This window comes from Ornithorhynchus anatinus, chromosome X1 (genome assembly GCF_004115215.2).
Source record: "Ornithorhynchus anatinus isolate Pmale09 chromosome X1, mOrnAna1.pri.v4, whole genome shotgun sequence".
Classification (NCBI taxonomy): domain Eukaryota; kingdom Metazoa; phylum Chordata; class Mammalia; order Monotremata; family Ornithorhynchidae; genus Ornithorhynchus; species Ornithorhynchus anatinus.
In genome coordinates, this window is record NC_041749.1 from 82823512 (window position 1) to 82848893 (window position 25382).

General features: G+C 50.9%; 1 protein-coding gene across 9 annotated transcripts in view; it reads left to right on the top strand.

The window, feature by feature from the left end:
• OSGIN1 (oxidative stress induced growth inhibitor 1) overlaps positions 1-21311 on the top strand; it is a 335667-nt gene extending 314356 nt beyond the window's left edge. For 7 of the 9 annotated variants that reach the window (XM_039910211.1, XM_039910212.1, XM_039910209.1 and 4 more), the window contains 7 exons: positions 2363-2467; positions 3074-3116; positions 12536-12641; positions 15290-15426; positions 16945-17136; positions 18027-18118; positions 19657-21311. In XM_039910211.1, coding sequence (XP_039766145.1) covers positions 12575-12641; positions 15290-15426; positions 16945-17136; positions 18027-18118; positions 19657-20656 — 1488 coding nt within the window. In that variant the 5' untranslated portion in view covers positions 2363-2467; positions 3074-3116; positions 12536-12574 and the 3' untranslated portion in view covers positions 20657-21311. The remainder of the gene's footprint in view (positions 1-2362; positions 2468-3073; positions 3117-12535; positions 12642-15289; positions 15427-16944; positions 17137-18026; positions 18119-19656) is intronic. The other 2 variants (XM_039910214.1, XM_039910215.1) reach the window with 1 other exon arrangement.
• Positions 21312-25382: the final 4071 nt, after the last annotated feature.

Sequence of the window (25382 nt, forward strand, 5' to 3'; positions counted from 1 at the left end):
TTTGGAGGAGGAACTGTAAATCACAGCAGAGGGGACTCCAGGATCCCACACCTTGTAGAGAATCCTCTGCTGAGCCCCCGGGGAACACTTGAGCCCCACCCGTCCTCACTGCAGTATACACAAATGGGTGAAAGATGGCCCCCCCAAGCCACTGCCCCAGCTAGAAAGTCTCCAGTTCAGCATGGCAGTTCTGCCCACTTTCACCCCAGGCCAAAACTTCCAGTTATGTTTATCCCTTTAGACTCACAAACAAGATCCTATCTCCACCTAGTCTGAAGGGTAGGTAAATAAAGCAAGGATGGCAGAGTGAAAAGGTCCTTTCCCAGCCCTGAAAACCAGGTGTCAGCAGATTTCAAAATCCTTGAAAAACAGCCAAGTTCAGTCTAGGTGGCAGAGGGGTAGGGAATGGGTAGGGGAGCCTGTGGCTGGAAGAGATTGTGGTTTGGTGACTTGGAGAGGGCCCCTTCCCCTTTTTCCGGTGCCTCAGCACAGCTGAAGTCTAGAAAAACTTAAGCCCACTTCCTAGGGATGGCGAGACAGCAATAAGGTAACATCTGGAAGCCATATGGAGCTCCTCCTAGGAAACACACCATAAAGCATGGCAAATGAAGCCAGTAGGATTTTCAGAAATGGATTTCCCTTGATAGAGTGGGAAAGTGTTGGTAATTCTCCTCATCTACATCCATCTCAACTGAGCTTTTTTTAGTTTTGTTTATGGTATTCGTTAGGCACTTACTATGTGCCAAGCGCCGTACTAAGCGCCGAGGTAGTTACAAGAGACTCACACTGGACACAATCTCCTTGTCCCACATGGGGCTCACAGTCTTGGTCAGAGGGAGTAGGATTTAATCCTCATTTTACAGATGAGAAAACTGAGGCACAGAAGAGTTAAGTGATTTGCCCAAGATCACACACAGCAGACTTGCTGCTACTACTGCTGCCTGGGTCTCCTCTCGTGTTACGCATCCCAGTTGCACCTGGTCTTTCCTTTGCCGGTAGTTTTTTTGTTTTGTTTTTTTCTAGAGCACCTTTGCCAGGTGTCTTTTGCATGCAGGTGCTTTGCCTAAACTTGAATACTTATGCACGCATTGTTTAATTACCTAAAAGACTCGACGCCAAGCCGAGAAAGGCCTTTCCAAAACCGTCAGGGGAGATTTGAAGACACCTTTCTTATGGTCTTCCCTATCACAAGAATTCTGAAGACAGGGAACTAGCAAATTCAGAAGATTAATTGTTCACGCTCGGGCAACTTTGCGTGTCCAAGGACTTCGATTACTCAATAACTGAGAACTCCCACCACCTCGGGATGGAATCCATAGTGACTAGAGAGACTCTACGGAAGAGCAGGGCCAACTGAAATGCTCCAGATGTTAAACTGCAATAAAAATAGCTAGCTGATGTGACATTTTTCATTGAAATGGAAACAAATGTCTTTCTGTTTATTAAATAAGAATGAAAGATGGCAGGCGTTCTTAGCACCAGTGACAGCCACGGGTGTTTGCTAGGATTGTGCAGCCAGCTGGCCAGACTGGACCCAATTTTCTCACTCTGTTTTTTTCAGCCTATTTGCCTCTCCCACCCTCAGCCTCACCCATAGGCCTCCAGATTCTAGTCAGCTCAAGCCCCACTAATCACCAGGCGATGATACAGTGGCCAGTCTGGGACGAATAAACTAAAACAGTGTCGGTGTCTCTATGGTAGCCGGTTGCCTGTGGCAAAGAAAGAGGAGCACCGGTGTGCCACCAGCAGATGAGGCCATCAAGGGAAATAGTTTCGCCTTGAGGTCATTGACTTCTCGTGACTATGGCTTATCCCGGAGATGAGAGGATACAGTTACACATTCACAGTCCCGCAGGGAACCGAGGGATTTTAACTATTAAATGGCCCTTCTGGAAAGCAAGCAAAGATTGTGCTCCTCCCCTTTTTGCAGAGGAAAAGAGCCAGATTTGGCTTTGTGTTAAACCCAATCCTCTGGAAAGTATCATTTCAGGAAAGCCCCACCTGGGTCATTTCAACCCCCCAGCCCTCACCCGCCCCCCACTCGTTCCTGGGTGGAGAGCTAGCTCTCATGAATCAAACTCAGATCACATCAAATAGCGGATTCTTCTTCCCCCCACCCAAACACACCCCAAAGCCTGGAGACAGATACCTTTGAACTGTCTCTGGCTTGTCTCTTGTCACTCACATGGCAAACTCACCCAAGAAGCTCTGCAAGTTCATTCATAAACTGAGCAACCCTGCTGACTCATGCTTATGAAAGTGATTTTCCTAGCCACGCCCCCCAACCCTAGCCCTGCCTTCCTCCCTGTAATAAGAATTGGTTCCCTACTACATTTAAGCAGACGCTTGAATTCCCACGTAGGAACAACCATCCAGAAGAACGGCCGGGATCCATGAGCTATTTGGCTTCGGGAAAGAGCAAGCTAGAGAGATAGTTTTCCCTCTCTCCCCAGCTTTCCACACTAAGGTAAGAGAGCTCTGAGTCAACAAGCGGGGCCAGGGAAAGCAGAAAGGCCAGTGACCAAGCAAGGTCCTGGGAAGGTGAACTTTAAAAGACAGTGTCAACGTTAGCCTTAGCAAGGAGACCCAATCGTACATCTGAACTGGAGTTGAGGCAAGAGAAAAAAACTCCAGCAGAGGGGGCAACGGAGCCATCCCAATTTCACTGTCTGGAAGACAATCCAAATAATAATAATACTACTAATAATATTTTTAAGCGCTTATTCTGTGCCAGGCCCTAAGCTAAGTGGGATGGATACAAGCAAATCGAGTTGGACCCAATCCCTTTCCCACATGGGGCTCACAGTCTCAATCCCCATTTTACAGATGAGGTAATTGAGGCAAATGAGTAAGGGCAGATTCCATTAGAAGTCTCTGCTAAGGAAACAATGGAGAAATCCCCCAGGTAGTCAAGCAGGTTTATGAGGTGCTGTCTTAGTTCCAACAGCTGTGTTTGTGCCCCTCCTCCTCCCTTTATGTTTTCAGAAAGCATCTGCACTTTTTAATATCTGGTTTGTCTTAGCAGCAACCAAAATCCAGCATGTCAGTTACCCAAAGTGTCTTCTTCCTCCAGGTCGTGAGAGCTCTGTTGGAAACCTGGGCCCCAGGAGAGCAAGGTGAGTGGCAGTATACTTTTCTCAGCCTGAGCAAACCCTAACTGGGTGGCAACCTGATTCGATAGCACAAAGAATGCCATTCAGCGAAGTCCTAAAACCGAGAGAAGGAGACCACGTACATGGGAGCCCCTTCAGCCAGAGGCTATTGAGTTCCTAGGCCTTGCTTGTTTATACCTGAATGTTTTGTATGAGGAAATGGCAGACACGACAACAATGTGTCTTCTTTCGCCTCAGTGTTCCTTTAGCCATAATTCCAATAACCTGGCCAAGACGGAAGGGGAGACAGGGAAAGATGATGTGGGGGATGGGGTAGTAGCATGAGAGGAGGAAGAGGCAGGCAGTGAGGAGTGGTTGATCTTTGTTGTCTTATTTGACAGTCAACGAATGACCGGTTTCTTTAGTCTGAGATTCCTTTTCAGTGTTTGGATTTGCCTTGTGCCATGTTGGGAAGGGAAGACAGTAAGAGCCATCAGAGCCATCACGTGATCACAAAAGACTGAAAACCATGTAACATGGGATCTGGCTCCTGACCCAGGGCCGCTGTGTAGTGCTAGGGGGCTGAGAGGAAGGACTGGCAGAGACCAGAGATCTGATAATCCCGGAAACCAGGGAGAATTCCTTCCCTTGGTTCCCCTTGTGGGCATGCATTATGCAATGCAGAGATTAGTCATCACTTCCTTGTTTCTGAGCCTCACAAACCACTAACCAAAGGTGTCAGGTGACCTCCCTAGCACATGGTACCGGCTACCCAACGGGGTCTCATCAGAGAAATAGCAGGCTCCCAAAGAAGGCATGGGACGTCTAACACCCTGGGTTCTTCGGAACCTGAAATCTGGTGTAGCTGCTGTCCTTTCCTCCCATTTAAAGCATCCCAGTGGTGTACATGTAGCCATTGGAGCTGGGCCCCTATACGATGAAATGCTCCTCCACCCCCGTCAAGGAAGTATGTCGTGGCAGACAAGACCTGAACTGGGAGCTGAGGGGCCTAGCTGCTCTTCGAGCTCCATCTCTCGCTGTGTGACCTTGCTCAGATTCTATCTCGTTTCCCCACTGGAAAACCCAAGCTGCCATGTTCCATACCCTACTGGGGCAGTGGAGAGGGGTGAGTAAGCCTGAGCCCCCTTGCTCCTTTTGGGGAGTCACAGTCTCTCCCATCCCCAAGGAAATCCCCTCCCAAACATGTCTTCATGGGCTGAAAGATGGTCCGGGACATGATGAGTCCTGTAACTCGCCTCCACAACCAATTGCTAAGCCTTTTGAAATCCTAAAACAGGAAGGAGGCTGGGTGCAGAGAATTGCAGCAGACAAGCAAATGAGCAGGTGCTAAGTCTTTGAGGAAATCAGGCTGAACCTCAGGAAATTAAATTCGATTTGCCTCTCCTTTCCATGAACTCTAGGTTTCTGTATCTTTGGGGAGTGCCGAGAGTGTTTGTGGCAGGAGGCTGGATCCGTTCACTTGGCTTAGAGAAGTGGGAAGCAGGAAGAGCGGGGGCCAGTGAAAAAGGGGAGTCAGGAGGTAACACTGCTGAGGATATTCAAGTCTGGGGCAGGGGAAAGTATCTGTAGACCTGTGAGCATTGTAAATCTCTCTGGCCGGCTTTGTGGTTGTTGTCATGACAAAGGTCAAGTACTGGTGTTTCACTTACTGAAAGGTATACCTGTTTGGGCCTGGGATAGGGATCCAATTTTCTAGCCTTTTAGTGGTTTCTGGAGGCCTCCTTTTCCCCCCTTGATACAGCATACTTCCCTTCCCCTCCGCTCACACTCCCCTTCTCCACCCTTCACATGATGAGGTGTGATTTCCCAGCTGTACTGTGGATCTTTGTGTCAGACCCATCTATACAGAGACAGGAGACAAAAACAGACTGGCTGGTGCTTCATCAGGGTATACATAGTCAAACAGAGGGGCTTCCAGAATCAAGCCAAGCCAAGTGGATAACCAAATCCCTTGTGCTGCAGCTCCTCTCCTTGGGGGAGAAAGACTGGCCAGGCAGGAGATAAAAGAGCTGAAAGGTTCTTTTTGTGAGATCTCACCCAGCCAGCCGGGGCTGTGCCTCAGTCACTGGGCCCTGGACCCTGCTGAACTGCAAGATCAATCTGGCTGAAGGGAAACATTCCTTGAGGGGCAACTTGACCCTGGAAAAAGCAGAGAGGACTGTCTTGGTGTGCTTTGGATTGGCTGACTGCACAGGCACTGGCTCTACTGGGCAGTGGGCAACCCCCTGGGCTAGACTTGACTCGGGCATTTTCCAGATTGCTGAAGGGCTCTAGGAACCAGAAGAGGACAGTCATCAGTTGGGAGGCCACGGTTTCCCCCTCCCTGTGGCCATTTTTGAGTCTTCAGGAATGGAACGCACTGCTGGGGGAAGGACTTGGAGGCTAGAGGGAAAGGTGGGTAAGGCACCGAAACTGGAGAGGAAATCCTCAAGGGAGAAGAATCAGGCATGATGACTGTGTTTTAAGAGAAAGAGTTATAAGTAAGAGAAAAGAGTCAAAGTCTAGATGTACTAGGGAAGTAGAGGCTGTGGGAGACAGAGGGGCAGAGAAACAAAGGAATAAGAACTGAAGGATTAAAAGTTTCCCAGCCTTAGAGTTTGCCCTGGAACAGCCACAACAGTCAGAAGACTCAGAACAGAGCTAAGACCAAGGTTGTGCCACCTGTCCTTGGGCTTCCTCTGGCATTGCCCTCAGGTGCCCTCCTTGACCCCTAAGGACAGGTGACTGCCACCCCCTACCTCCCTATGGCTCAGTGGAAAGAGCCTGGGCTTGGGAGTCAGAGGTCATGGGTGCTAATCCCGGCTCTGCTGCTTGCCAGCTGGGTGACTTTGGGCAAGTCACTTCACTTCTCTGTGCCTCAGTTACCTCATCTGTAAAATGGGGATTAAAACTGTGAGTCCCGTGTGAGACTACCTGATCACCTTGTATCCCCCAGCGCTTAGAACAGTGCTTTGCACATAGTAAGTGCTTAACAAATACCACCATTTATTAGAGAAGCAGTGTGGCTCAGTGGAAAGAGCACGGGCTTGGGAGTCAGAGGTCATGAGTTCGAATCCTGGCTCTGCCATTTGGCAGCTGTGTGACTGTGGGCAAGTCACTTCACTTCTCTCTGCCTCAGTTACCTCATCTGTAAAACAGGGATTAACTGTGAGCCTCACGTGGGACAACCTGATGACCCTGTATCTACCCCAGTGCTTAGAACAGTGCTTGGCACATAGTAAGTGCTTAACAAAAACCAACATTGTTATTATTATTACTTCCTCCCTGCCATTACTAGAGGGCTGTGGCAGGGGTTTGGGTGGAGGAAAAGCATGGGTGTTGGGTTGGGGCTACCCTGGGCAAGGAGTCAGAGGAGACAAGGGTTACATAGCTTCCAAGGAAGTGGACCGCTCCAGGAGTGGGGGTGAAAAAGGAACAAAGAAAGACGGAAAGAGCAGTGGAAAGAAAAAAGGCAGAGACAGGCCAAGAGAGAGACAGAAAGACAAACAGTAAACAGGCACATGTATGGGGATCTCCCTCTTATCCCAGGTAGCCCTCTCATCAATACTCACTTGCTACAACTACTGCTCTCAAGCAAACACATACTACTCAACATGAGCAAGACTGAGCTCCTCATCTTCCCTCCCAAACCCGGTCCTCTCCCAGACTTCCCTATCACCGTGGATAGCACGACCATCCTTCCCGTCTCTCAGGCCCGCAATCTCGGTGTCATCCTTGACTCGTCTCTCTCATTCACCCCACACATCCTATCCGTTACCAAGACCTGCCAGTCTCACCTTTACAATATCGCCAAGATCCGCCCTTTCCTCTCCACCCAAACGGCTACCTTACTATTACGGGCTCTCGTTATATCCCGGCTAGACTACTGTATCAGCCTTCTCTCTGATCTCCCTTCCTCCTCTCTCGCCCCACTCCAGTCTATTCTTTACTCCGCTGCCCGGCTCATCTTCCTGCAGAAACGATCTGGGCATGTCACTCCCCTTCTTAAATACCTCCAGTGGTTGCCTATCAACCTCTGCTCCAAACAAAAACTCCTCACTCTAGGCTTCAAGGCTCTACGTTACCTTGCCCCTTCCTACCTCTCCTCCTTTTTCTCTTTCTACCGCCCACCCCGCACGCTCCGCTCCTCTGCCGCCCACCTCCTCACCGTCCCTCGGTCTCGCCTATCCCGCCGTTGACCCCTGGGCCACGTCCTCCCGCGGTCCTAGAACGCCCTCCCTCCTCACCTCCACCAAACTGATTCTCTTCCCCTCTTCAAAACCCGACTTAAAACTCACCTCCTCCAAGAGGCCTTCCCAGACTGAGCTCCCCTTCTCCCTCTACTCCCTCTACCACCCCCCCTCACCTCTCCGCAGCTTAACCCTCTTTTCCCCCCATTTCCCTCTGCTCCTCCCCCTCTCCCTTCCCATCCCCTCAGCACTGTACTCGTCCGCTCAACTGTATATATTTTCATTACCCTATTTATTTTGTTAATGAAATGTACATCGTCTTGATTCTATTTAGCTGCCATTGTTTTTACGAGATGTTCTTCCCCTTGACTCTGTTTATTGCCATTGTTCTTGTCTGTCTGTCTCCCCCGATTAGACCGTAAGCCCATCAAATGGCAGGGACTGTCTCTATCTGTTGCCGACTTGTTCATTCCAAGCGCTTAGTACAGTGCTCTGCACATAGTAAGCGCTCAATAAATACTATTGAATGAATGAATGAACATACCCAGAACACTCCTGAGACAACATCAAGGGAGCTCCTCACCAGCATGATGCCCGGTACCCTGTCCCTGCAGTAGCCAGTAGCCAACAACCAAGAGTAGAGAAAGGAGGCAAGGTGAGAAGATTGTATGGCCTTCCCTGATGCTTTCATGTTCCCCACTGACTGGCTTCTGAAATCAGGTCCACTGCAACCTCCAACTGCTACTTGGAGGTTGTGGCCGAAAGGCTGTTTGGAAGGCCTTGAGCAAAGAGCACAATAATGACTGGGAAGTAGGGAAATCTGCAACTTGGCTTCCCCTCTCTTGCTGCTGTGTTGCCGCTGACATTGCTCTCTACTCCTGGCTCCTCCAGGGACAGGGCTTCTTGCTGCAGTCACTTAAATACAGGCCAAAAGTGGGCTCTATTCCAGGTGGCTGGTGTTGGCCAAAAGTGCCGAATGCAGGGTGTCTGGTCACTTGGGGCTGGGCTGAGCCCTGACTCTCCCCGTCATCTCCCTCTGCCCCCAGAGAGGCCGGGCATGAGGAAGGAACTCCTGGGGACAGAAAGAGGTCCCAACCCCTGACTACCCATTCCAGGCACAAAGCCAGCCTGATCCACTATTGCTCGACTAATTCAACTTGCCAAGAGCAGGATCGGGTCTCCTAAGGCATGAAGTTTGGAGTGGGCAGGAACCGTTAGAACAGGCCCCATGGAAGCAACTCTCTCTGTTTCCATCTCTCCCCGTATTATCACACCAGAAACCAGGAATCTCAGGGGGCCTCACCTCCTCCACACAGCCAAGTAAGGCCCACACCAAGTGATTTTTTTTCCTCAGTTATTTTTTTGTTTCACCATGAAATTTTTCAAATCACAATGAGCAGCAAGCCCGAAAACTCATCCCCTAGAAAAAGGAACTTCCTGCAAAATGAGGAATGGAGAGTCTTATGAGGAAAACCTGAACTGAACTTCACCCTCTCAGAAGGTCAAAGAACCAAAAAGTTGATCTGAAAGTTCTGGTTGGTGTGAAGGAGCCAAGTTCTATAGAACTGTTTCCTTTTCCTCTCTGCACCTGGCCCATTATGAGCCACAGTGGTGTTACAAACACATCCCCCCTTACCCAGCACAGGTGACAACTTTAAGTAATTCATGACTTGGTAGTGGTCCAGAGAAATTGGCTTGATTGGGATTTGGAGAGTGATAAATGGGATAAAAATATGTCTGGGTCAGGCACTTTCCCTCAGGAGTCTCACCATTAATCTAAGTCTGCATACCCAGGTCGATATTTTCTGTGCTCACCCTCCTCCTTCCCAGCAGTACCACACCGGTGTGCTAATGACTTCCCCTCTACCTGCGCATGTGGCAGCTGCATTTTCACACTTAACTGAGACTCCCAGCAATGAGACTCACAGTGGAGTGGGGTTGCCACTTCCCTGATTGGTTTCCTCAAAGGCTGGAATTACTTCAGCAAAAAGGAAACACACACACGCCCGCCCGCACGTGTGCATGTATGCACATACACATACGCACACATGCTCGCGAGCCCGCCTCAGCCACCCCCTTTTAGAGTTATTGATTTCCATGTTTTCAAGTGAACCAAAAAACGATTGTAAAACGGCCCCGCAACTCCACTGGGATTTTATCAAATTAAAGCCACACGCTTGCTCATTTGAAAATCTCTCCTCCCCTGGCGCCAGAGGCCAGGACCATGTTTGCTGAGTGTCCATCCAATTAGGTTTGGACTGGAGTGCTCAGTCGCTTGTGCACAAGAACATCCCCTCCTAGTTTAGAGCGGCAAGCAGGATGGACCATTAGCTCCAAATCATCAGCAGGGGAGGAAATAATTTCATAAAGATAGAGAGCAAGTTCAGCCTGTACTCTGTGCAGGGTCTCAGAAGAGCAGCTGGCCAAAGTAGATGAGCCAAATGGTATTTCAGCATTTAGAGGGTTTGGGATTTCTGTCTTGAAGGGGGTGAAGCACATGAAGCTTTCATTTAACAGGCCTGTTCCTAACCCAGCTGCCCGGTCCCCTTCCACCTCATCCCTCTGTTTGACTAACACGAGTTAGCCTTACAGGAATCGTTTTTCTGCCTTCCTTTCGGGAAAGCTTTCTCCCCGTGAGCTCATGATGGGAACATGAATCATTTTTGAAGGGTCAGGATTACTGACTTGACAAGCACCCTAACACTCAGTTATTGCTGCCATTAAGGTTGGACCTTCTTTTTTAAAGGCTAGAAATACCCTGCCCTCCTGCAGGGGCTCTAGCAATGATTCTGAGCCTCTCAGTCAGTTCTCCAACCTTTTCCCAAACGATAAAGGATGATATTTTCAGTAGTAAAGAGGGAACCCTGGGCTCCCGAGATTTGCAAGTCTTTTGGGAACTGGATCCTCGATGGCGCCCTTTCCTATTGTGAGTTCAGACCCCAGCTTCGGCTTTACAGTCCAAATCCCCCAACTGAGAAGCAGGGCCCTCTCATCCCTAACAGGGAGAGGAGGATCATTCTCCTGACGTAGCCTATGTCTTGGCTCCTTGTGTTCATTCATTCATTCATTCATTCATTCAATAGTATTTATTGAGTGTTTACTATGTGCAGAGCACTGTACTAAGTGCTTGAAATGTACAAATCGGTAACAGATAGAGACAGTCCCTGCCCTTTGATGGGCTTACAGTCTAATCGGGGGAGACAGACAAAAATAATAGCAATAAATAAAATCAAGGGGATGAACATCTCATTAAAACAATAGCAAATAAATAGAATCAAGGTGATGTACATCTCAGCAAAATAAATAGGGTAATGAAAATATATACAGTTGAGCGGACGAGTACAGTGCTGAGGGGAGGAGGAGGGAGAGTGGGAGGAGCAGAGGGAAAGGGGGGAAGAGAAGGCTTAGGTGAGGAGAGGAAGCAGAGGGGGAGCAGAGGGAGCAGAGGGAAAAGGGGAGCTCAGTCTGTTAAGGCCTCTTGGAGGAGGTGAGCTTTAAGTACGGTTTTGAAGAGGGGAAGAGAATTAGTTTGGCGGAGGTGAGGAGGGAGGGCATTCCAGGACCATGGGAGGACGTGGCCCAGGGGTTGACGGTGGGATAGGCGAGAATGGGATGGTGAGTTGGGCAGCAGAGGAGCAGAGCGTGCGGGGTGGGCAGTAGAAAGAGAGAAGGGAGGAGAGGTAGGAGGGGGCAAGGTGATGGAGAGCCTTGAAGCCTAGAGTGAGAAGTTTTTGTTTCATGCGGAGGTTGATAGGCAGCCACTGGAGGTTTTTAAGAAGGGGAGTGATATGCCCAAAGCGTTTCTGCAGGAAGATGAGCCAGGCAGCGGAGTGAAGAATAGACTGGAGCGGGGAGAGACAGGAGGAAGGGAGATCAGAGAGAAGGCTGACACGATAATTCAGCCGGGATACTACAAGAGCCCATAACAGTAAGATAGCCATTTGGGTGGAGAGGAAAGGGTGGATCTTGGCGATATTATAAAGGTGAGACCGGCAGGTTTTGGTGACGGGTCGGATGTGTGGGGTGAACGAGAGAGCCGAGTCAAAGATGACATCGAGGGTGCGGGCCTGAGAGACGGGAAGGATGGTCGTACCATCCACAATGATAGGGAAGTCAGGAAGAGGACAGGGCTTGGGAGGGAAGATGAGGAGCTCAGTTTTGGCCATGTTGAGTTTTAAGTGGCGGGCAGACATCCAGGTAGAGACGTCTTGGAGGCAGGAGGAGATGCGAGCCCGAAGGGAGGGGGAGAGGACGGGGCAGAGATGTAGATCTGTGTGTCATCTGCATAGAGATGATAGTTGAAGCCGTGAGAACGGATGAGTTCACCGAGGGAGTGAGTGTATGTGCAGAACAGAGAGGGACAAGAACTGACCCTTGAGGAACCCCAACAATTAGAGGATGGGAGGGGGAGGAGGAGCCTGCAAAGGAGACTGAGAATGAACGACCAGAGAGATAAGAGGAGAACCAGGAGAGGACAGAGTCCGTGAAGCCAAGGTGAGATAAGGTGTGGAGGAGAAGGGGATGGTCAACAGTGTCAAAGGCAGCTGAGAGGTCAAAGAGGATTAGGATAGAGTAGGAGCCATTGGATTTGGCAAGAAGGAGGTTCGTGGGTGACTTTAGAGAGAGCAGTCTCGGTAGAGTGGAGGGGACGGAAGCCAGATTGGAAGGGGTCCAGGAGAGAATTGGAGTTAAGGAATTCTAGGCAGCGAGTGTAGACGACTCATTCTAGGAGCTTGGAAAGGAAGGGTAGTAGAGAGATAGGGCGATAACTGGAAGGGGAAGTGGGGTCGAGAGAGAGTTTTTTTAGGATGGGGGGACATGGGCATGTTTGAAGGCAGAGGGGAAGAAGCCATTGGAGAGTGAGCGGTTAAAGATAGAAGAGGGCAGGGACGATGGTTTTTATAAGATGAACGGGAATGGGGTCCGAGGCACAGGTGGAGGGGGTGGCACTTGTGAGGAGGGAGGAGATTTCCTCTGAGGATACTGCAGGGAAGGATGGGAAAGTAGGGGAGAGGGTTGGAGGGGGGAGGCAGGAAGGGGAGGGGTGACTTTGGGGAGCTCAGACCTGATTGTGTTAATTTTCGTGATCAAGTAGGTGGCCAGATCATTAAGGGTGAGGGATGGGGAAGGGGGAGGAACAGGGGGCCTAAGGAGAGAATTAAAGGTCCGGAATAATTGACAGGGGTGACGGGCTGTGTTGGGAGACCACCCCCACTCCATGACTGATTTGGCATAATTGGGACATTTTTGCAGGTTGACTTCCAGCCGTGAAACTCTTCACCAGCCTTCAGAATGTCTTCTGTGTGGAAAGAGCATCCAAGCCTGAGCAGTTCCAAGCCACTTCCGGTTGTCATAATAGGTAGGTATTCTCTAGGAAACCTGCTCCCTCAACACTGCTCCCTGCCCATTTCAGGGCTGAGCTGTCACTTGGATATATTGTGCCATGGCAAAAGACCCAGGGCTCTCTCTTCCAGCTGGAGATCTCCCAAAGACAGTGTGCTTCCGCTACACTTCGCTGCTGAGAATAGAGAGAACCCCACCAAGAAAAAGAAAAGTGAACTAAGGAGAAATTTTGCTCAAGGCATTTCCTTAGGTCTGAAATGTGGATCTTGTAAACAGTAGAATTTTCTCTAAAGTTGCTTCCTTGGAATGTGTCAGATGATTGATTTGACCATCTCTGTTGCTTTAGGAAATAAAAGACTTGATGGAGGGAAAATAGTGAGTGACTCATGGATTTCAGAGATTTGTGGTTTGGGGGATTGCCTTTTTTTCTTTTAATTCTTCCCGGGAGTTAGTCAGAGTAGTGATGACACCTCCTGGCAGGGCAAATCAGGTCTGCTCTGCCTTGGCCTTCTGGGGTTCCAAGCTGCCTTCTTTGTTTGCTTTTGGTTCCTGCTGTCTCCAGAAGGTCCTGGGAACCATGGGGGGTGAGGAGGGACTACTCAGAGCCCAGGGGAAGTCTCCCACTCCCACATGGACCTCAGATTCCCAAACCTCCCCTGAGAGTAGCCGTTGATGAAGCACAGGTTCATAGAGCAGCACAGGAGCCTAGAGCCTTAGGCTGATCTTGGAAGGGGCCCACCAATATCAACAAAGTGAACAGCAACTGAACTCCTCCATCAATCAATCAATAGTATTTGAGCGCTTACAGTGAATAGAGCACTGTACCGAGCACTTCTGGTGGCCTCCCATTGTAAAGAGAGGTCAGTGAGAGAGTCTCGCCTCCCCCTTCGCATTGCCCCACAGCACAAAATTCAGGAAGGCGACTCCAACCTCACTCTCCCATGAAGCAGTGACCCTGTTAGCTTTCTTTTGGTTGACAACAGAGTTCTCACCCAAATGTTCTCTTTGCTTGGCAGAGAGCGGGTTTCTGGGAAGGCCAGAAATAATAATAATAATAGTTCCCCCTCCTTTGCTAGATGTCCTTAAGGGAAATTTCCCATTTTTTCCCATCTCCAGGAAACACTGCTCACAGCTGCCCATGCAGTGGTCCTACAAAATGTCTGGAGACCATTGAAATCCTCTCCAGCGAGAGCTGAGCTAAATATAGATTGTTGTTGCTATTGTTTGCAGTTTTAATGTTATTTTAACTTCACTGTTTGCACTGGCATTTCTTCACCGTTTGCACTGGCATTTTAATTGACTCTGCCCTTGGGCAGAGTCAGCTGAAGCTCTAATCCCCCACTGCTGCCCCACTCACAGTTCAGAAAAAAAAAAGAGCTAACAATTGAGACAGACCTAGAGTAAACACAGAGCTGGCCAAAGGCACCTATGTCATATCGACCTGTCCTGAAGATGGGCCCTTGCTCTCCTCTGGGGACACCCAAGGAGGAAGCAGACTCTCCCTTTGCCTCAGGAAAGAGAAAGTGGCAGGAGCAGTGAACTTGACTCTAGTGGGGCACTGATGCCAGGCTGTAGCTTTCAATTGATGATTCCCTTCATCTAGGCTACCCGTCCCCAGTAGAACTTGAATTCTGGGGACTAAGGCCTCTTTCTCAACCACGGGACCTTGCTCCCACACAGGATGTCTGAGAGGAATATTCACATGGGGGCTCAGAGCCCAGCAATGCGTTCCCTGCTCCTGGCCACTTGGAAGAGTTTTCCATCCCATTCCTAGGTCGGAGTCCTGGATTTTCCTGAGATGAGGGTGTCCATTCCGGCACTCATCTTGAAGGTCTACAGGAGGAAGCTCTAAGAAGAACTCACTGCCTTTTGGCCAATCAGACCACACAGGTCCAAGAGGCATCCGTAGTAAACCAAGAACACCAGACTGGAGCCAGACAAACTCACAGAAAGATAGACTCTGCTGAGAGTGTCACATCTTCAGGTTCCACCTTCTTCTCCCTGCAGGTCTTGATCAAATTCCTCCAGCTGTGGGGCTCTCCTTGCGTGTAAAGCAATTCTGGGGCCAACAAGGACTTGCTTGTTCCCTTTATTATTAGAGCACCAAGAGGCCAAGGGCCATGGCTTCCAGTTCAGCCTCTCTCTCACAGCAGGATTTAACTCCCCGTCTGGAGGCCGAGTCCAGTTCCCTCCACATTATTAATCAGTCAGTGGTATGATATTGATTGACTGATTGATTCTCTCATCTGTCTCTCTGCAGTACTAAATGGTGTAGATCCAAAGGGCTCAGGGTCTAGGATGAGAATGGATGCTCGGGGCCAGGAGACTGTGATGAAGGCAAAGGATGTGGACTCCGGTGGCCTCGTCTATTCTAATTCTGGCAGCCGAGAATTAATAACCGACTATGACTCAGCCTCCCAAGAACTCAGAGTCAGGGCCTGCTCTATAGGGATTCTTTCCGAGCAGATTTCATCACCTTATCGGAATCAGCACCGGGTGAGAACCCCGCAGGGGAGATGGTCTGTCCCAGGATCACCATAAAGGATCGCCCCTTGAGGACCCTTCCCCAGATGTGCCTTTTGCCACGGCACTGTGAAATGCTGTCCCCCCTCCTTAGACCGGACCCCTCGGCAGTCACAGGGCTCTCTCGTCCTCTCATTTCAGGGAACGGCCCCTCTGGAATCTGCCTGTCCTATTTGCTCTCTGGCTACACCCCCTATGTCAGGAGAGATGCTGTCCACCCGCACCCGATCCTACAGAAGAAACTTGAGGAAACACCAGAGGTCTCAATCATTGACCAGGTCAGTGTGAGAATCTCCTCATCTCCGCTGGAGAGACCTATCCTCTCCAGGGCCTGCAGACCCACCTGTTTGGGCTCAGAGCCAGACAAAGTCTTGCCATTCCCATCGGCGGAGACTGGTGGGGACTGGCCCACTACCAACCCACCAGCTAGGACATGCCTAGACTGCAGCTGGCACTATGCTCTTCATGAACAATGCCTGTGAATCCACTATCTGCTTTGCTTCACTTGTCAGTAGAAACCTGATCTCAACAGGTGTCCTCACAGTTCACTAGTGCCAGGGCAGAGTCCTCCCTGGAGGACTCCTGCTCCCCACTGGAACATACTTGAATTCAGCTGCCCCAGGGATCCAGTCCCTGCAACAGAGTGGTAGGAGCGGCTAGCTCGTGCTTGGTACCAATATAGCCCGCTACCTGAGTTCACCCGGCAGACAGCAGGGGTTGATGAGGCTGGGGGTGGAGGGAAGCTAAGTGGGGACATTACCCCAACCTCCTGAAGGAGCAGGGGTGAGTGTGTGAACACTGGGGTTGGGGGGGGAGCGGGGAGGAGCATGTAATTGTCCTTCACAGGGAGGACAAGTTCATCCAAGTGTGTGAGTGGTTAAAAGGACACTTCCTTCCACACTGCACACCCATAAAGAAAGTAAGACAGCCTCGCTAGCTCCTTGCTCAATTGAGAAGAGCGGGGCTGCCCTAAATGGATCAATTCGGACATCAAGGATGCTGTCAGAAGGTACTGCTGCTTCGTCAGCAACCCAAAGACGCCTGTTTGCCTGCTTACAGAGGACACTTGTTTACTGTGGGGATAGTCCATGGTAAAGGAACTGAGAATATTTAACAGTGAGGGAAGAAATTCCTCCGCAGCAGCAGGATGGGGCAAGGAGGCGTTATCCCCAATCTATCAAGGTTGTTATCTGAGTCATGATACCAGAATCCTCCCCCATCGTCGGCTCCAACCATTCATCCATCCCATCCTGTCCCAAGGAGCCTCAACTCCAGCTTCCCATAAATTGGAGGTGGGGGCAGGGAGTTACATGAAGAGAAGGTACAGCCTTCTGGCCTGAGTTTGCAGAGTATAAAAAGTGAATGAATAACTAGTGGATTTTGCTGCTTGCCGGGAATGTATCATTGATCCCGGTGGGTGTTCTTGGATCAGGACTCTGGCCTGGCAGCTATTTGCACTGCTGTCCACTCCACTCCTCCCCTCCCCAATGCCATTTTGAGATGGTATCAGAGAGGGGTGGGACTACTGCAGATGCAGTGTCGATACATTCCTTCCTCCCCTTCCCCCAGGCATATGTCCAACATGAGACCTTTGCACTGGGGGGGATGGAGGGGCGGGGGAGAAGAGAGAGGAGGTGCCATGTCCCACCCCTACCCCCTTCCTTACTCTTTCTGGACTTTTCCCCCCATGACAGAAGAAGATTCAGGCTCATTATTGTTTTCCACAGGGACCTCATGCAGGGAAGACAGTAAAGAAACCTCACCTGTTCTCAGTCAGGCTCTTCTGTGTCTTCCAGGACCTGGAATACCTGTCGGAGGGCTTGGAAGGGCGATGCTACAGCCCAGTGGCTCTTCTTTTTGACACTCTACTCCGCCCAGATACAGATATAGGTGGAAGTGCAGAATCTGTCCTCACTTGGTGGCACCAAGAGAACAGGGCCATCCCCCACCTGGTCCTGGGCAAAAACCTCCCTGGAGGAGCATGGCACGTGAGTAGATAAAGACGGGCACCCGAGAGCCTTCCCACTCCAGTGTCAGTGACAAATTGGGACCCAGGGGCTCTGGGGAGCTTCTCTCTCTAGTTCTCCATTCAAATATGGAGTCAATTTACTTCCGATTGGCACAGTCAATCAATCAAAGTTATTTATTGAGTACTTACTGTGCGCTAAATGCTCAGGAGAGTACAGTACAGCAGAGTTGGCAGATACGTCACTGCCCACAAGGACCTTGCAGTCTAGAGGAGGAGACAGACATTGATATAAATAAGTTATGGAAATGTACATAAGTGCTGTGGGACTGAGGGTGGGGTGAATATCAAATGCCCATATGGGGCAAATCCAAGTCCACAGATGACACAGAAGGGAGAGGGAGTTGGGGGAAAAGAGGCCTGATCACCCTGTCCCTCCCACCCCCTTGCCTGGGATCCAGACAGCATCCTTTGCTAGTTGATTCCAATCTCTAAAATCCTTCTCTGAGGGGACGTTCATGCCCTTAGCTGCCCTGAACCCCTCCTGCTGCAATTGAAGACCACTTTCTCCCTTTCTGTTATGTGATCTGCTACCAGGATGATTTTTCACAGGATGGGATTGGGATTAACTCCGTCAGCCCTCTTTCACCCACACAGAGAAACACCAGTGGGCCTCCCTCTGCATTGCAGGCAGTGCTGAGACACCCCGCCCTGGCCAGAACCCTGGCAACTGGACTCCATCCCCAGGGCAGAGGACATGAGGGCACGAAGGGAGGGGCCGTGTAGGAGAGTGATGGGTTTCAGTACCACTGAAAAAGAACAGGTCAACAGAATTAGCCTGCCCTGCCTTGGGCAGTCCTAGCAGGGAAATCTGGCTGACGTATGGGCTCTCCATCTCTCGTCTCTTCCCAGTCCATCGAGGGCTCGATGATCACACTAAGCCAAGGCGAGTGGATGGGCCTCCCAGACCTTCAGTTCAAAGACTGGATGAAGAAGAAAAGACGGTAAGCAATCTGAGCACTACCCAGATTTAAAGTCCCAAACATGGAGAGGGGGAGGTGGAGGGAGAGGAGGCGGAGGAAGTGGGAGAGGGAGAGAATGAGAGAGAGAGGTGTTGATTCTGAACTTCTGGGGTGAAGTCACCCCTGTAATTTCTTTTTATTGGTACAGCAGCTGTGGGCTTGTCATTGCAAGCACCCACAGTTTCTGTCTGTCAGCAGGTTGAGGCAGGTACAGTGACTGCAGACAGGCATCAGAATGAACCCCCCAACCATGGACAATAACAGGACAGCCCTCTATACCCATCCCATCCCAACACTAGAACAGCACCAACTAGGTTTGCCCTGTGTGTTCTGGGCAGAGCTAGAGGTATCTCACCCACTCAGGGACCTGGAAACACACCCCTTCTCACACCCTAGTATGGGGCTGGAAAGGACCAGCTCTCCGGTCACTTTTTGCACAGGCTTGGGGCAAATGGACATGTGAGGAAAAGTCGGGGGGAGTCGGGGCAAGAAGAGAAGGCCTCATGGAACAGTAACTGTGGCTTAGTAGATCGTACATGAGCCTAGGAGTTGGAGGACCTGGGTTCTAAGCTCTGCCACTGGCCTGCTGTGTGCCCTTGGACAAGTCACTTCACTTCTCTGGACCACAGTTTTCCTCATCTGTAAAATGGGGATGCAATTTTACATTGTCCATGGGGAGCAGGGACTGTATCTGACCTGATTATCTGGTATCTACCCTGGTGTCTAATACAGTGCTTGATACATTGTAAGCACTGAACAAATACCACAGTGATTTTCTGTCTCCCTCCTCAGCTGGTCTGAAAGGACCTTTTTCAGGGCTCATTTAAATCCCATTGGGCTGCTTCCCCAAATTTTCCAAATTTAAATGGGCCCTTCCTGCCCCCGAGGCTCCACCACCTTCAGCTTCCCACTGCTCCTCCCCACCGGTGTTTTCTGGGCTGTCTGCCAGCTAAGCCCGTGTAGACTGGGCCAGTGCCCAGGACGGCCCACCACTGTTCAGTTTCTCTGCTGGGCACTAACGAGTGAGTCTCCCCCAAGCTCCATGCAAATTCTTGGTAGATGAATTTCATTTTTAAGACTACACAACCAGGGAGAGAACAACTGATCTCTTCTGTGTGACCTGAAGCCAAACCAAACATATAGTCATGCATTATCCCCCTCCGGGAAGGCAAATGGTCTGAACCTGACTGAGACTCATTCAGATGAGATGATTGAAAGTTCTCATCTCCCAACAAAATGGGGTTTAGTTACTTCAGCAGGGGGCTACCCTCATTTGTTTGATCGTCTAGACTGCCCGAGGGATTAGCTGAACTCACCTCACTTTGGGTCATCAGTTGGGTCAGAAGCCTGTCATCATTTGGATAATTGGGTTTCTGCAGTAATTTGATTTTTCTGTCCTTCTCCCCGAGCTCACCGGGGGAATCCTGGAGGGTTACTGGCACAGTAAGGCAGGTCCCATGGGCAAATGGCCCCGAGGGATGCTGGGCTGACCTAGTGTCCCTGCCGTTTTCCTGCCGCAGAGGCTTCAGAAACAGTCGGGCCACGGCGGGAGACATCGCTCACTATTACCAGAACTATGTGATGAAGAAGGGGCTATACCATAACTTCCACTGTGGCAGCACGGTGACAGCTGTGAGGAGGGTTGGTCCCCGGCAAGAGCTGGGCTCTGGTCCTGACTGCTTCTCCGACTGGAGTGCCCAGGAGCCGGCAGCCTGCCAGGCTGCCCCAGACCAGCAGCTCTTCCAGGTGAGTGGCTTCACGGAGGGGAGTGATGGAAGTCAGCAGCCCTTCTCCGTCTCCGCCGAGAACGTGGTCCTGGCCACGGGGACGTATGACAGCCCGGCCTGGCTCGGCATCCCTGGGGAAGATCTTCCCTTTGTCCACCACGAACTCTCCGTGCTGGAGACTTCCACCAAGGATGGGACCTTGGACCAGACCTCGGACCCCGTCCTGATCGTCGGGGCTGGGCTGTCAGCGGCCGACGCTGTCCTCTTCGCCCGGCACTGCAACGTGCCCGTGATCCACGCCTTCCGGAGGAAAGTGGATGACCCTGGCCTCATCTTCAACCAGCTCCCCAAGATGATGTACCCAGAGTACCACAAAGTCCACCAGATGATGCGGGAACAATCCATACTGACTCTGGGTTCATACGAGGGCTACCTCAGCCTCCCGGAGCACCAGCTCCTCTTCTTCAAAGACGACAAGAGGTGTGTGTTCCAGGACGGCAGGGGGCAGCAAAAGGTCTTCAGCATCTCCCTGGCTCTCCTCCTCATCGGTTCCAACCCCAACCTCTCCTTCCTGCCCGACAATGGAGCCGACCTGGCCGTGGACCCCCTAAAGCCTGTGAACCCCAAGAGGAACCCCATCGATGTTGCCCCCTTCACCTACGAGTGCGTCCAGGAGCCAGGTCTCTACGCTTTGGGGCCTCTGGCGGGCGACAACTTTGTGCGCTTTGTGCAAGGAGGTGCCCTGGCCGTGGCCAGTTCCTTGTTGAGGAAAGAAAAGAAAAACCCCACTTAGTGTAGCACGCCCCTGTTCCGCCCCCCCCTCCCCCCACCCCACCCCCCAAATCACATCAACAAGCCGGCAAAACCAATTCTCCCAGAGGAGTAGAAGGGGGTCCGTTTGCCTGTCTGTGTAACTCGGGTTCTGCCTGTCAAACCAAATGGGTTTGTTCACCAGGCCTGGTTTTCAGGGGAGCCAGTGCTGCTGGCACTTTCCTTTTGCGGCAGGATGTTTAATCTGAAGAGGGAGCCCGGTGGGGGCCGGGAAGTCGGGGGAGTGGTTTCTCGACTTCCTTTCTTTAAAAGTCAAAGCCTCCAAATGGCCCCAGTCCTGCTCATGGAGTCTAGGTGGGTGAGAGGACAAGCAACAGGTGACCTAGGTCTGCTGCATGGGCCTGTGGGTTGGCTGCACCCCCATGTCCCAACCCGACCTCCCAGAATTTGGGCCTCATATCACTAATTGGCTCAAGGGAAATGGGACGGAGAGTTCGAACCGCTGCTAGAATGTGTGCTGCAAGTTCTCAGTCTGAGGCGAGCCCCCTGCAGGAATTTGCACACTGGTGGATCCCACCTGGAAATGGGGAGGAACGGCTCTGGTCCACACATCATCAGGATCAGGGTTCATGCCTCCAAATGGCAACGTTTACAATAAAAAGACTTTGACAACCATTCCCTTTGAGTGGAGTGTGTGTTTGCCAGTGTATGTTCAGAGTAAAAAAGCCCCAGGCCCCTGGCCAGGTCCCACCGCCAATGGCCAGGCCTTTTTGGGAGCGGAGCAGGAGGCTGTGGGCACCACCAACTGTCATCCAACCAGATAAGCCCAGGGCACACTGGTGAGGAAAGTGCAAGGGCTGCGGCAAGAGGGAGGAGGGGGAGAAGAACAGGTAGGGATGAGCCGGCTTTGGACCTAAAGCAAGAACGAACGTGGGGTGGAGGAGCACGCTCAAACCTCGGTCTGCCCAGATTCAATGTCTTAGACATGTGGCTAAGAAGACAACCCTGCCTCAACGCTTCCAGTCTTGAACTCTTCAACTGTCTCTCTCTGGAGTGCTTTGAGGGGTGTGAGAAAGGGCAATTCAGGCTCAGTTCTGACAAGCCTCTTTGGGGGGCTACCTATGTGAGGAGGAGTGTTCCCATCCCTTCCCCTCGAGCTGGAAAAAAGCTAGCAAGATCAGGGCACTTTGGTGGTCATTTTTAAAAGTTTCCAGGCTCCAGAATGGCAGAGAGGAGTTTGTGGACAGAGCAAGAGAGAGGGAGCAGGGTACAGCAGTGGGGGGGGGGGGAACAACATTGTCTTTTCCCGGTCACCCAGATGTCCCGTGAACCCCAGATTGAAAATCACCAATCTAGGGCAGAGAGTCCCTGCTTGAACAAACATGGCATCATTGACCCACTTGGCAGGAACTGGTGCTACCTGAAGCGAAAGCCCTGGAACTCATGGTTAGGGAGTGCAGCTACCAACTCTGTTGTATTGCACTCTCCCAAGCACTTAGTACAGTGTTCTGCACACAGTAAATGCTCAATAAATTCTATTGATTGATCTCAGTTCTCCAAAGGGCAGGGGCACTGGGGTGACTTCAAACAGTCAGTCTGGAACTCTCCTTGAGACCCAACTATTCCAGGTCCCCGCCTCTTCTCTTCCTCTTCTAATGGCTGCCTGATGTGACCACTGGGGGAGGGCCCCAGGGAGCTGTGGTCTTTCAGTAGGCTCCCATCCTGGCCCTCGAGGAAGAGCAGAATCCGGTTCCTGAGAAATTTTGGCTTGGAGCCATGAGGAATTGAGAGGTGGGGAGGCTTCCAGAAGCAGAGAAATAGCTGTTTCTGGCTGAGTCTGGGATGGGAGTGTAGGATGAGGTGGCGAGGCAGGGGGAACCTAAGGGGAGAAGTTGTCTTCTAGCCAAAGTCAGGCAACTGGATGGTCTCCCCAGAGTTCTGAAATAACTCCCTCTACAAATCGCTGACTCGGGGAAAGCTTTCATGCCTGAGATTGTCAGTAGGGAAATCATCCAGGGAACCCAAAAGCAGTCTGTGGGGGCAGGGGGTGCTGTATGTCATTTCCTCCCCTTCTTTTCTCCCTTCTCTAGTAGGGAGAGGTAAAGGCATGTTTTTCTAACCTGACCTGACAAGTCCCCATTGGCCCCCGGGACTTTTCCGAGAAGAGCCAGGGGTCATGGGTGGTCATTGACCGTTGGCTGCAAACCTTAGGTTTCTGTCTGACTGGGCCCCCATCCCTGCCAACTGTCCAATAGCCAACCCAGCATGTCCTCAGCGGGTTCAGGCAACACCGGCTGGGCCTCGGGGTTAGCGAGGGAAAGCATAATAATATCCACTTCCAGCTTCCCATGAGTGTGGCCCTTCAGCAGACAGGGATGGGAATGGCCAAGGCTGGTCCCGTAACTATTCCCTGAGCTAACAAAGCAAATCAGAGATGCGGCTCAGGGTCAAAGAGGCGCAAAAAAACTGCAGCTTTTTTTCCAACTGAAAGTACAGCGTTGGGGCACAGGGAGAACTGGAAAACGGGCTTCACTTTTCACCTTACCACAGGTCTTGGACAAAGAGTTGGGTATCCCAACACTAAGAGTAAGAGTAAGTTTCCAATGATCTGGTCACATGCAGGACTGGCTTGGAGGTAGAGGGTATGGAGTGAAATATGAATTGAGAGGCATCCTTCGGGCATAACCCCTGATGCTGCAGACATTTCCCCCATTCCATAGTAGACTCCCCCCAACTTGGTATATCTGACTTCCCCTCAGCTCGGGTACTGATGTGCCCATCTCTCTCCTTTCTCCCACCAGACATTCCTCGCCTTGGCTCACCATTCCTCACCATTCCTCACTTGGTCAGTCCCATGGGCAGAACTCCATCCCCCACTCCCAACCTCGGTTTTGCAGCCAGCCATCACCTGCCTTTATCACTCCTAACCTAGGCTGAGAGCAGTAGGGGAGGATGGGCTCTTGCAGGGATACCAGGACACCAGCCCTGGCTCAGTGTTGACTGTCCCGGGGCTGAGCATTAACCCCCTTCCCCTCCAACGTTCAAGGTGGTGGGAAACTTGAAGCACCGACCAGTCCTATGTCCTGGAGTCACTGAGCCTCTTTCTTGGATCTTGCTGACCCCTTGTCCATGTCCTCCCGAGACCTGGAACTCCCTCCTCCTTGGTATCTGATAGTCCACCACTTGCCCCATTTTCAAAACCTTGTTAAAATTACACCTCCAAGAGGCCTTCCCTGAATTATCCCCTCGATTCCCCTATTTGCCCTCCCTTCTGCATCGCCTAGTCACTTGGCCGGGTATCCCTTAAGCACTTGATATTCACCCCAATCTAAGTCCCACAGCACTTATGTGCATATCCTTATACCCTGCCATTTTTCCTACATGTAAACTCCCCATTGATTGATTCACGCATTGATTTCCCCCAAGGTCTCATGAAGGGGGAGACAGCTTATCTCTCATAGTCTTAGGCATTCTAGAGGCGGCTGGAGGGTTGTACTCTTGTATATGCTTAGTACAGTGCTCTGTGCATAGTAAACATTCAATAAATATCACTGATGATGAATGGGAAGTGAGAAAAACTAAAGGTACCTTGGCCTAGGGGTGTCTAAGCCAAGGAATAGAGGACTGCACTCCCCTTTCATGAGGCATCTGCTCTGGGTAAGAGGCCTACCAGCCCAGAGGCAGGGGAATACATAAAATGACTTCTGGAGGACCAGGCCAGGCTATGGGGCCTGTTATTTTCATATTGTATTTTATTTAGCATATACATATGTGTAAAACGCCATTTCCTCAATGCACACTTGCATCTGCTAGGTAAGGCCTTTCTGTCTCCCTCTCTCAGTCTCTCTTTCTCACATTCATTCATCCGCTCACTCTCTCACTCGGTCGCTCGCTCGCTGCCTGTAAATCCGAATATAGGGCAGCCAGAGACACACAGACACACGTGATGTCGGAGCTCCCTCTGGTGGCTTCAGAGCTTCCTTCGCCACTTGTCTCGGGGTAATTCAATCCCGTCGTCTAGGGGGATGGTCCAGGAGTGGGCACTACAGAAGGAATATCTTCTCCCCTGAAAACTCTCCCATCCCTCCCCCCAAAAATCCTATCTTTGTCACTCTCACCTTTTCTGTCTCTCACTTCCTTTTGAACTCCCCTCCCTCCCCTGTCACCTAAGTACCCTCCTCCCAGTTCTTCCCTTTAGCCTCACACAGATCCGGGCAGTCCCCTGACTCTCTCTAGGTTCCTAAAATCATGAAAGATCATCTAGCCCAGTTCCCTGACTCCACGCAGAGAAATGCTAAAACCATCTGGAAAAACAGTTTTTATTATTATTTTTAAAAGATCTCCAAGGATGGACTCCCGGAAACCTCCCACTGATTGCTCTTCCTACTCTTTTCCCCTCAGGCCAAGAGGCTCATCAATCCATCAATCAATGGTATTTATTTAGTCCTTACTTTGTGCAGAGTACTGTACTAAGCACCTGGAGGAGTACAACACAATAGAGTTGGTTAACACTCCCCCTCTATATATGCCAGACCACCACCCTCCTCATCTTCAAAGACTTACTGAGGTCATATATTCTTCAAGAGGCTTTCCCTGATTAATCTCTCTTTTTCCTGACTCCCTCTCTTTTTTTCTAATGGCTTTTGTTAAGTGCTTACTAGCTCATTGTGGGCAGGAATGTTCATTCATTCATTCAATAGTATTTATTGAGCGCTTACTATGTGCAGAGCACTGTACTAAGCGCTTGG